At 39.0% G+C, this 10,916-nt stretch overlaps 2 protein-coding genes across 2 annotated transcripts; both read left to right on the top strand.

Moving 5' to 3' along the window:
• Positions 1–4,254: 4,254 nt before the first annotated feature.
• Positions 4,255–4,965, top strand: LOC128374526 (gastrula zinc finger protein XlCGF57.1-like). Its single transcript, XM_053334797.1, has one exon. The coding sequence runs from the start codon at positions 4,270–4,272 to the stop codon at positions 4,963–4,965; it is 696 nt and encodes a 231-aa protein (XP_053190772.1). The 5' UTR covers positions 4,255–4,269.
• A 1,641-nt stretch (positions 4,966–6,606) lies between these two features.
• Positions 6,607–9,174, top strand: LOC128374525 (gastrula zinc finger protein XlCGF26.1-like). The gene is made up of 2 exons (XM_053334795.1): positions 6,607–6,649; positions 7,427–9,174. The coding sequence occupies exons 1-2, from the start codon at positions 6,607–6,609 to the stop codon at positions 9,172–9,174; spliced, it is 1,791 nt and encodes a 596-aa protein (XP_053190770.1).
• The last annotated feature ends 1,742 nt before the right edge of the window (positions 9,175–10,916 follow it).

Here is a 10,916-nt window from a genome sequence, read left to right as displayed (position 1 = left end):
TTATCCGTTGTGATAACGACCATACGCTCCTCACACAGGTCCTACGAACACATTTGTAATTATGCTTTGTTTTGTTTGTTTTTATTTACAGGCTGGCCTTCATGTGTCATCTCTTTATTAGTTAGCGCTTGCGCTGCAATGCATTCATCACATTTTTCTTTGTGCTGTTTAAGGTGCTGATTGCTGTGTGACATACAGAGTTTAATTTGAGATGTTTTACAGAGTAAAGCATCTTTCTTTTTGGCCACCAGTTCAGTGTCATCCTGCTTGTTAGCATCCATTTACACCTGGTCTGTGGTCATGTGACCATGCACTACACATTCTTTACAGACTACACAGAGAGTGAAAGCAGTCTGTGAAGTATCTCCGCTCATGGTGCGTAGATGACCAAATGATTAATAATGCAGCACTACTCAATACATGCATTGTTGTTTTAGTTATTGATAACTGTTATGTAAAGGTAAGCAAGTAACCCAAAGAGCAATTACAAATCTCATATATAAATACTCATTAAAGTACAAGTACCCTAAAAATGACTTAATTACACAAATTTGAGTAGATGTAATAAATTACTTTCATCTACCTCACTCACATACAGTGTAGTGTCTTCACCCTGACCTTATTTCAGAAAATTAACACTTTATCATTAAATTATTACCATCATTGTAGTAAGTTCAAAATTAATTTATACATCACATTTAATTTAATTGAAGCTGAACAAGTACTATACAAAAAGAACATTAAACTACACATCACATACAATTGAAAGATTAGTCGGTCAATTACTGTCATTAACTAGCTAATGTTAATGTTAGTTTAATGAACTTTTCATGCTTGTCAAACTCGATAAGGAGTGAACGCTGGGACCAGACGAGCAACCTGACAGACTAATGACTTTTAAACGGAACAAACGTGGGATTTTGTAGTGACTTACCTTCTGTTGAACTCACTTCCTCCTCATTGATGAAGCATGTTTTTGTTTCAGGTGCTGTATCATCACCGTAGTGTATGTCATATCGCATTTGCAAAGCTTGCAACTAACACACTTTCTAGTTTATGTAGTGTGAAGTGATCCCACACATTTGAAGATTTCAGTCGAACCGCTTTCTCCGCCTCTGCCATGTTTTACTTGTTTCATTTCCTTTTAAACGACTGGCTCCCCTCTACCTCCGCCACGCTCTGCTCAACTCGGTCTGCATGTGAAGTCAATGTGCAAGTGACGGATTAATTGCGCAACACTGTTAATAATATATTTTATATATATCATATCTATTTTTATCAATTCGTTATTGCAGCCCTAGGCAGTAGCGCAGCATTTTAATGGAAGACGAAGAAGAAGAAGAAACTCAGCAAAAACAGTGGTGCACAGATTCATGTGAGTGTTGTTCTCTTTATTGTCTTTGACAGCTTGTTTAGAGTTAGATGCAGCTATCTTCCACCTTTCTCTGCTCAAACTGTTGTAATCTGCTGCAATAAACTAAATGTTATGAAGCCAGTGCGGAAATGGAAACAGTATACTGTTTCTTCTTTGCTGGTTTTCTGCGACTGATTTTCACATCTGTCTTGTGCACATGCCCAGTAGGAAGAGAAATACCCATTTTGGCATTTTAACATGGATGGAGGTATTTACATAACTGAGTTTAAACTCCTGCTGTGGTCATTTTTGTTCAAGTACTGTGTTTTAGAACTTAGCCAGCTTAATTTGAACAAAGTATTATTTCAATTATGCAAATGCTCATTGATCAGAGCCCTAAACTTACGATTCATTTATTTAGCTATTCTCTACATTTCCATTGTGTCCTACAGCAGTCCATCTGCTCAAAAAAGCTTAAAGCTTTGGGAATAATGAAGGAAGCAAATCTTAAATTTAGAATTTTCAGTCTGTTCTCAAGACCCAGAACTCAGTCCTTATTTAAGAGTTTATCTGAAGTTAATAGTTATGTTGAGCAGTCTGAGGTAATCAAATCAAGTGGATGTCTTCCAAAGTTATTTTGTTTTTAGCTGCAACAATTACTCAATGAATCAGTCGACAACTAATTAATAACTATTTTGTTAACTAAACAAGGTTTGTGTCCTTTCTCCTGCATTTACCGGGAGGATGGAATCCGACAATGGACAATGTTCAGGACCTCAGTTGTGGAGGTGCTGCCCAGAGCTGTGACCAGAGGGTCATCAGTGCCTATCGAGGAGACAAACTGAGAATCCACTGGTAGTTACCAGCAGTGAAGGAGGTTGTCAAGTTGAAGAAGGAGGCCTTTAGGGCCTGGCTAAAGCAGCAGACAGGTACCAGCGGGCCAATAAGGCAGCAGCTCAGGTGGTCGCTGAAGCAAATACCCAGGTGTGGGAGGAGTTCAGGAAAGCCATGGAGAAGGATTTTTCAGTCTGCCTCAAAGATATTATGGCAAACCGTCTGGATATTGTGAGGCTGTCATGGAGGTCGGGGACAGTACCCATGGACTTTCAGACTGGCAAGGTGGTCCCCATTTTTGAAAAAAGGGGGACTGTGTTTTGTGGAGTTGGAGAAGGCTTTTGACCATGTCCCTCAGGGGACCCTGTGGGAGGTGTTGTGGGAATTTGGGGTACCAGGGTCTCTGCTGCGAGTCATTGGGCCCCTATACAATCGCTGTGAGAGCTGTGTTTACATTCTTTGCAGAAAGTCAGACCTGTTCTCAGTGGGTGTTGGGCTCCATCAGGGCTGTCCCTGGTCTCTGATCCTGTTTGTGATTTTCATGGACAGAGTCTCAAGGTGCAGCCGGGGGGAGGAGAGAGTCCAGTTTGGGGACCTCAGAATCACCTCTCTGCTTTTTGGGGTTGATGTTGTTCTGTTGGACTCTACAGGTGAAGGCCTCCAACAGGCTCTTGGACAGTTTGCAACCGAGTGTGAAGCGGTCGGGATGAGAGTCAGCACCTCCAAATCTGAGGCCATGGTGCTCTGCTGGAAGCAGGTTTACTGCCCCCTCAGTGTTGGGAGGGGGGGGGGGGTGCTGCTCCAAGCAGAGGAGTTTAAGTACCTCAGAGTCTTATTCACAAGTGAGGGCAATATGGAGAGTGAGATTAACAGGCAGATTAGTGCAGCTACAGCAGTGATGAGTTACACCAGACTTTTCTGGTGAAGGAAGAGCTGAGCCTGAAGGCAAAAGTCTCAATTTACCTGTCAGTCTATGTTCCAACCCTCACCTATGGTCAACAGCTTTGGGTAGTGACCAAAAGAATGAGATCGTGATACAAGCAACCTAAATGAATTTCCTGTGGAGAATGTCTGGCCTCGGCATTAGAGATAGGGTCAGAAGTTTAGACATGCTGTGTGTCGTCTATAAGTTTCATTGCTCAGTCTAATGCCACTGCACTGCCACTGGGTCTGGATAAGCGGCACTGAATGGATGGATGGATGGATGGATGGATGGATGGATGGATGAAAGGAAGCTGGAATCAGACTTTATTTTTAATGACTCAAAACTATTCATGAATTATAAAAATAGTTGCCAATTATTTTAATAGTTGGAAACTAATTAATTAATTAACTAATCAATGGAGGTCTACACTTGCTGTTTAAAATGAATTGCCCTACCAATGTTTAAAAACTGCACAGGTTATCTTTAACATAAAATACAATTATCAAACTTGTTGATGTGTTTACATTAATAGCTGTCTGTCTGTGTTTCAGCTTTACTTTTAGATGTGCGAAAAGTGATTGTTGGCGAAGAAGAGCAGCAGGAGTGGAGCTCCAATCTGGACCAACAGGAACCAGAGCTTCCACACATTAAAGAAGAACAGGAGGAACGCTTGACCAGTCAAGAGGGAGTTCAGCTTCAAGGGCTGGAAGAAGCTGACATCAGCAAGTTCAGTCCTGTTCCTGTAAAGACTGAAGATGATGAAGAGAAACCTCAGTCCTCACACCTTCATCAAAGACTAACTGAGGAGATAAAAACAGAAGCTGATGGAGAGGACTGTGGAGGATCAGAACCAGACAGGAACTCACATCCAGATACACATTTACAACCTGATACTGATGACAAGACTTCAGACTCTTCTGAACCTGACAGTGATGACAGTGAGACAGAGACCGAAGACAGTGACGAGTGGAAGGAGACTAGTGAACCTCAGTCAGGTTGTAATAATTTGAAATCATTCAGCTGCTCTGAGTGTGGGAAAGAATTTAACCAAAAAGGACACCTAACCAAACATTGGAGAATCCACACAGAGGAGAAACCTTTCAGTTGCTCAGTTTGTGGTAAAATATTAGTATGCAAAGGATCTCTTAGGAGACATATGAGAATTCATACAGGAGAGAAACCTTTCAGTTGCTCTATTTGTGGTAAATCTTTTACGCAGTCAGGTCTGAAATACCACCTGAAAACTCACTCAGGAGAGAAACCCTTTAGTTGCTCAGTTTGTGGTAAACATTTTGTATGCAAGGGGTCTGTTAGGAGACATAAAAGAATTCACACAGGAGAAAAACCCTTTAGTTGCTCAGTTTGTCGTAAAAGATTTCTTTATAAGGGGTCTTTAAGGAAACATATGAGAATTCACACAGGAGAGAAACCCTTTAGTTGCTCAGTTTGTGGTAAATCTTTTACTCAATCAGGACTGAAATACCACCTGAAGACTCACACAGGAGAAAAACCTTTTAGTTGCTGTGTATGTGGTAAGAGATTTGTATGCAAGGGGTCGCTTAGGAGACATAAGAGAATTCACACAGGAGAAAAACCATTTAGTTGTTCAGTTTGTGCAAAAAGTTTCAACCAGAAGGTGACTTTACAGCTACATATGAGAATCCACACAGGAGAGAAGACATTTAGCTGCTCTGAATGTGGTAAACAATTTGGCTTCAAAAGATACCTACAGGGACACATGAGAATCCACACAGGAGAGAAACCATTTAGCTGCTCCTTTTGTTGTGTTAAATTTAATAAAAAGGGAAATCTGCAGAGACACATGAGAATTCATTCAAGAGAAACTGTTTAACTGCTTAGTTTGTGCTTAAAAGATGTATAAATAAAGGTGCTGTCAGGCTACCTGGCTGATCAAAAAGGGAAGAAACTGTTTCATTTCAGTGTTTGTCACCAAAGATTCAGTTGGTCTACAAAGTTCAAAAGATGCAGCAGCTCAACTGAACAGATGGAAACAGAAGCTGATGGAGAGGACTGTGGAGGATCAGAACCAGACAGGATCTCACATTCAGATAGACATTTACAACAAGACAGTGCTGACAAGGTTTCAGACTTTCTTGAACCATAAACAATGATGATTTGAAGACCAGTGAACCTTGTTCATGTTAAGACACCTCACGTTTCCTATTTAAGTCATATGGGATTTAAAACTGGCTTAAAAACAATTTTTTCGCCATCCATTTATCTATCATCCAGAATAGAAACTTTTCTCATCATCATTTCACATAAATGGAAATCTCTTCAAATGTGTTAATGCTTATGGCCTTGTGTTTTTCGAGTGTCACTATTAATAGTACAGTGTGTTTGTGGTATCAGCTGTAAATGCTCAAAAAACTGAAATAATGAACACAAATCAGTCGACAGAAATGTTACAGGAAACACCAGGAAAACTTTGTGTATTTCTGTGTACAGGAAAAAATTTGACTTAAGATTCATCCATATTTGTTGTTGTTCAGAAATGTTTAGGATGAATATTCTCATGTTAGGAGTTGATAGTGTAAGTAATGATTAAAGTTCTGTGTAATATTGATGCTGTTTTTTGACATTTGTAAACAGTTTTATATTACTGGCTAGTTTGCTGCGGTAGTCTGTGTTACCAGTGTTACACAGTGTCGGGGCATACACCAATTACTTGCCCAATGCCCATGTTTTGTTTAGTTTTTTCCAATTTTGCATATCAGCATCTACATTCATCGAATAAAGAACTCTTTTTAAAATGATCTCACCAGTGCGTCCCTACTATTGGCTTTTCTTCTATGATCATTCATGTTTTTTGGTGTGAACTATGATCTTGAAATAAAATGAACTGAATAAAGTGAATAGTATTGTGTATCATTAACAGTGAGACAAAGTGCTTTGTCTCTTAAACTTTAATGATGTGTTAGAAAATAAATTAAGCTTGAGTGAGTCTTAATGATCTGATTGTTAATGTTTTACTTGATTTTTGCAACATTAATTAGACAGACAGACTCGTCAGTGCAGCAGTGGCGACATTGTTAAACCTTCCACATGAAGTGTGCCCTCTTGTGACTTTTACATGTAATGTATTATTCTTGATAACAGATGTCAGCAAGAGGCCATAAATCACAATACATGACAACAAGCAGCAGATGCCATTTTACACGATGCAAAATGTTCCCACGTCCTATTTGTTAAGGACCAATGAAGAGTTCATTTGAGAGAGAGGATTAGACATTTGTCGCTCTCAGCATCCCAGAGTACTTAAAAGTATATCCCCTAAACTGCTGTCTCTCATTAAGCACTGTTATATGAATCTATGTCAGGGTTGACCATGACACAGAACACAAAGGTCTCAATTGATAACATTCTCTGGTTTTCTTCTTTAATATTGAACTGAATTTATTTGGTTTGTGATGGTTGTTCCAAACAACACATTTGAATATTTTCAAAACTGGTTTATGATTTTACAAATAAAATGGTCATCATTAGCCAGATTAAGACTGTGTCCACACTAACAGGCTAGATTGGTAGATGCATCTTTTTCTCTCCATTGTGTTCCTCTGTCCAGACAAAAAAATGCTTCACAATGTGAAAATGTTCTGGTTTCTTTAGTCCACTGTGACAGTAAAGTCATGAGTATCTCTGGATTGTGAAATGTCGGTTAGACAAAACAACAATCTTCAGTGCTTTGTGATATGGTGGTCAGCATTTTTCACTCTTTTCACATATTTTATAGACCAAACAACAATTTGATTAATTAGAAGAAAAAAAAGACTATCGGTCAATTAATCATGAAAATAACTGTTAGTATCCCTGCAGCTGAGCATGGAAACACCAAAAGCATACCATAAGGGCAGCAAATAAAAATCATTTAAATTATCGATTAATCTGTTGACTGTTGACAGCCCAAGGTGACATCCTCAAATGTCAAAAGCCCAAAGTCAATGTGACTTAAGAAACAAGAAAATATTCACATTTAAGAAGAAGAATCAGAGAGTTTGGGAATGTTTTTTTGAAGAATGACTAAAAACAATTATTTGATTATCAAGATAGTTGCAGAATAATATAATAGTGGGAAACTAATCGATTAATTGACTAATTTTTGCAGCTGTACTTTAGGAAAACGTCTACTTGATTTGATCTACTCCTGTTTTGTCACCCATTCATAAAAAATATTGCAGTACAGAGCTATGAGTATTTAAAATCTCCACAGAGTACCTTTATTATAAAATACAGTCATCAAAGTTGAACATTGATGTGATGTTTACATTAATAGCTGTCTATCTGTGTTTCAGCTTTACCTTTAGATGTGCAAAAAGTGATCATTGGTGAGAAGCAGGAGTGGAGCTCTAGTCTGGACCAGGATATTAAAGAGGAACAGGAGGAAGTCTGGACCAGTCAGGAGGGAGAGCAGCTTCAAGGACTGGAGGAGGTTGATATCACCAAGTTCATATTGACTCCTGTTCCTGTGAAGAGTGAAGATGATGAAGAGAAACCTCAGTCCTCACATCTTCATCAAAGACTAACTGAGGAGATAAAAACAGAAGCTGATGGAGAGGACTGTGGAGGATCAGAACCAGACAGGAACTCATATCCAGATACACATTTACTACCTGATACTGATGACAAGACTCCAGACTCTTCTAAACTTGACACTGATGGCAGTGATTTTTGGAAAGAGACAAGACAACATCCATCAGTCTCTGACAGTCATGTGAGGTGTAAGACTGACAGGAAACGATTAAACCCCTCTGAGAATGATAAAGCTTTTACAGAAAGAGAAAGTCTGAGCCAATACATGGCATTACATACAGAGATAAAGAGGGAGGACCCAGATCCTCCACACATTAAAGAGGAACAGGAAGAACTTTGGACCAGTCAGGAGGGAGTTCAGCTTCAAGGACTGGAGGAGGTTGATATCACCAAGTACACATTCACTCCTGTTCCTGTGAAGAGTGAAGATGATGAAGAGAAACCTCAGTCCTCACATCTTCATCAAAGACTAACTGAGCAGATAAAAACAGACGCTGATGGAGAGGACTGTGGGGGGTCAGAACCAGACAGGAACTCACATCCAGATACACATTTACTACCTGATACTGATGACAAGACTTCAGACTCTTCTGAACCTGACAGTGATGACAGTGAGACAGAGACCGAAGACAGTGATGAGTGGAAGGAGACTAGTGAACCTCAGTCAGGTTGTAATAAGTTGAAATCTGAGTGTGGGAAAAATGTTAGCCAAAAGGGTCACTTGAGCAAACATTGGAGAACTCACACAGAGGAGAAACCTTTCAGTTGCTCAGTTTGTGGTAAAAGATTTGTATGCAAAGGATCTCTTAGGAGACATTTAAAAGTTCATACAGGAGAGAATCCATTTAGTTGCTCAGTTTGTGGTAAAATATTAGTGTGCAAGGGGTCCCTTAAGAGACATATGAGAATTCACACAGGAGAGAACCCCTTTAGTTGCTCAATTTGTGGTAAAAGACTAGTATGCAAGGGGTCTCTTGGGAGACATATGAAAACTCACACAGGAGAGAAACCCTTTAGTTGCTCAGTTTGTGGTAAAAGATATGTATGCGAAGTGTCTCTCAAGAGACATATGAAATTTCACACAGGAGAAAAACCTTTTAGCTGCTTAGTTTGTGGAAAAAGATTTGTATGCAAGGGATCTCTTAGGAAACATATGAGAATGCACACTGGAGAGAAACCCTTTACTTGCACAGTTTGTGGTAAATCTTTTACTCAGTCAGGTCTGCGCTACCACCTGAAAACTCACACCAAACCCTTTAGTTGCTCAGTTTGTGGTAAAAGATTCAACCAGGAGGTGACTTTACAGCTTCACATGAGAATCCACACAGGACAGGAAACATTTAGCTGCTCTGAATGTGGTAAACTATTTGCTTTAAAAATATATCTTAATAAACACATGAAAATCCACACAGGAGAGAAGCCATTTAGCTGCGGTGATTGTTTTAAAAGATTTAACAAAAAGGGAAATCTGCAGAGACACATGAGAATCCATTCAAGAGATTCCATGTAGCTGTTCATTTTGTGCTTAAAAGATTCATAGAGATACAGATTCACCTGTCAGGCTACCTGGCTGGCCACAAAGGGAAGAAACTGTTTTTATTTTAGTGTTTGTTACCAAAGTGTTAAGTTGGTCCATAAAGTTCAAAAGACAAGTGTGTTGATGAGTCCTCAGCAGCTCAACTGAACAGATGCAAACAGAGATTGATGGAGAGGACTGTGGACTGTGTTGAAGGTTGACTTTCAGGATAGTGACCCTAAACGCATAAACAATACAATGTACGAGTGGCTTAGTGACAACTCTGTGAATATCCTTGAGTGGGCCAACCAGACCCTGACTTGATACTAATCGAGTGTCTCTGGAGATAAATGACCTTCCCCATCCAACCTGACAGAGCCTGGGAGGATCTGCACAGAAGAATCGCAGAAAATCCCCTAATTTGCAAAGATGTACAAAGCTTGTTGCATCCTACTCAAGAAGCCACTGACTGTAATCACTACCAAAGGGGTTTCAAATAAGTATTGAGTAAAGAGTCCGAATACGTGTGTCAATGAGATATTTCAGTTTTTACTCTTGAATAAATTTGCAAAAACAATTCTGTTTTTGGTTTCTCATTATGCGGGTACTGAATGTAAACAAAAAGGAAGGGGTCTGAAAAGTTTTCTGAATGCACTATAGATTTCACTGTCTTCCATTCAGTGATATTGGCCTTAGACAGCTGAATATAGACATCAACACTCCACACAAAATGTTGTCACAACTTCTGAACCTGATTATGTAAAACCACCATCAAATATGTCAGACAGTCAGACAGTTGCTGAAGAGTTCTGCAATATAATTGACACAACTTACCGGATAACCAGTAAAGAAATGCTTATGATTTTCTTTCTCTCATTTCGAATATACTATTTCAACACACATTTCTAACACATATCTACATATATACTGTACATCCATTGTATACGCTATAGTGAGGCTAACTTGTAGTTTTTGGTTCATGTTTATGATGGACATGTACAGACTACTAAATGAATTATTCCTAATTTGTATGTACAATATTGCTTTCATGCCCATGTTCTTCACAACATGAAACAGAAATGTTTTCTGGGACCCCATAATATAATATGTACATACATCCAGTGATGCACTTGGACACATCATCAGTGATAGTAGCTGGGGTCATTGTTTTCAGGTCTTTCAACTTCAGACTCTTCAGAATATTTATTTCTGGTTCATACAGGTATTGTCTTGTCTCCACAATAAACAACATGTTATTGTATCTGTAGCTCTGATCCAAACAGCATATCTCAAGCGTAATACAGTGAGCTACACAGGTTAATATGGAAGTTCTAACATTTAGAAAATGTAGTACCAAAGGAAAGGACTGTCTGATGATTTTTCATTTTATTTAAGTGGCTAAAATATGTTTTGTTTCTGAGCCTGTCCACAGCAGTACAGTGCTTAACTTCCATGCTGGTACTTCTGCCTGCTTCTCCAAACTGGGAGTGTGCTGACAATATGACTGCAGGTAACACACTGACTATGGATAAATACCTCATACAATCCAACTTTTAAATAAACCTTTAAACCTTCTATAGAAAGTGTGACCTCTAGTGTCTTTTATATGTAATGTGGTATTCTTTATAACAGGTGTCAGTAAGAGGCCTAACCTAACCCTAACCCTAAATCACAATATATGACAACAAAGCAGTGTATTGTGTATTTTATAAAACCATCAACATGCTGTGTACAAA

Source organism: Scomber japonicus, chromosome 15 (genome assembly GCF_027409825.1).
Source record: "Scomber japonicus isolate fScoJap1 chromosome 15, fScoJap1.pri, whole genome shotgun sequence".
Classification (NCBI taxonomy): Eukaryota; Metazoa; Chordata; class Actinopteri; order Scombriformes; family Scombridae; genus Scomber; species Scomber japonicus.
Note: the sequence above shows the minus strand (reverse complement) of the source record. Positions and strands in the feature narration are given on the sequence as shown.

Excerpts from the sequence above, each read along its gene's own strand:
- LOC128374526 (XM_053334797.1), top strand. The coding sequence starts at position 4,270 with ATGAGAATTCATACAGGAGAGAAACCTTTCAGTTGCTCTATTTGTGGT.
- LOC128374525 (XM_053334795.1), top strand. The coding sequence starts at position 6,607 with ATGGTCATCATTAGCCAGATTAAGACTGTGTCCACACTAACAG. Across the intron at positions 6,650-7,426 it reads GACTGTGTCCACACTAACAG|CTTTACCTTTAGATGTGCAA; the intron begins GCTAGATTGGTA and ends TCTGTGTTTCAG.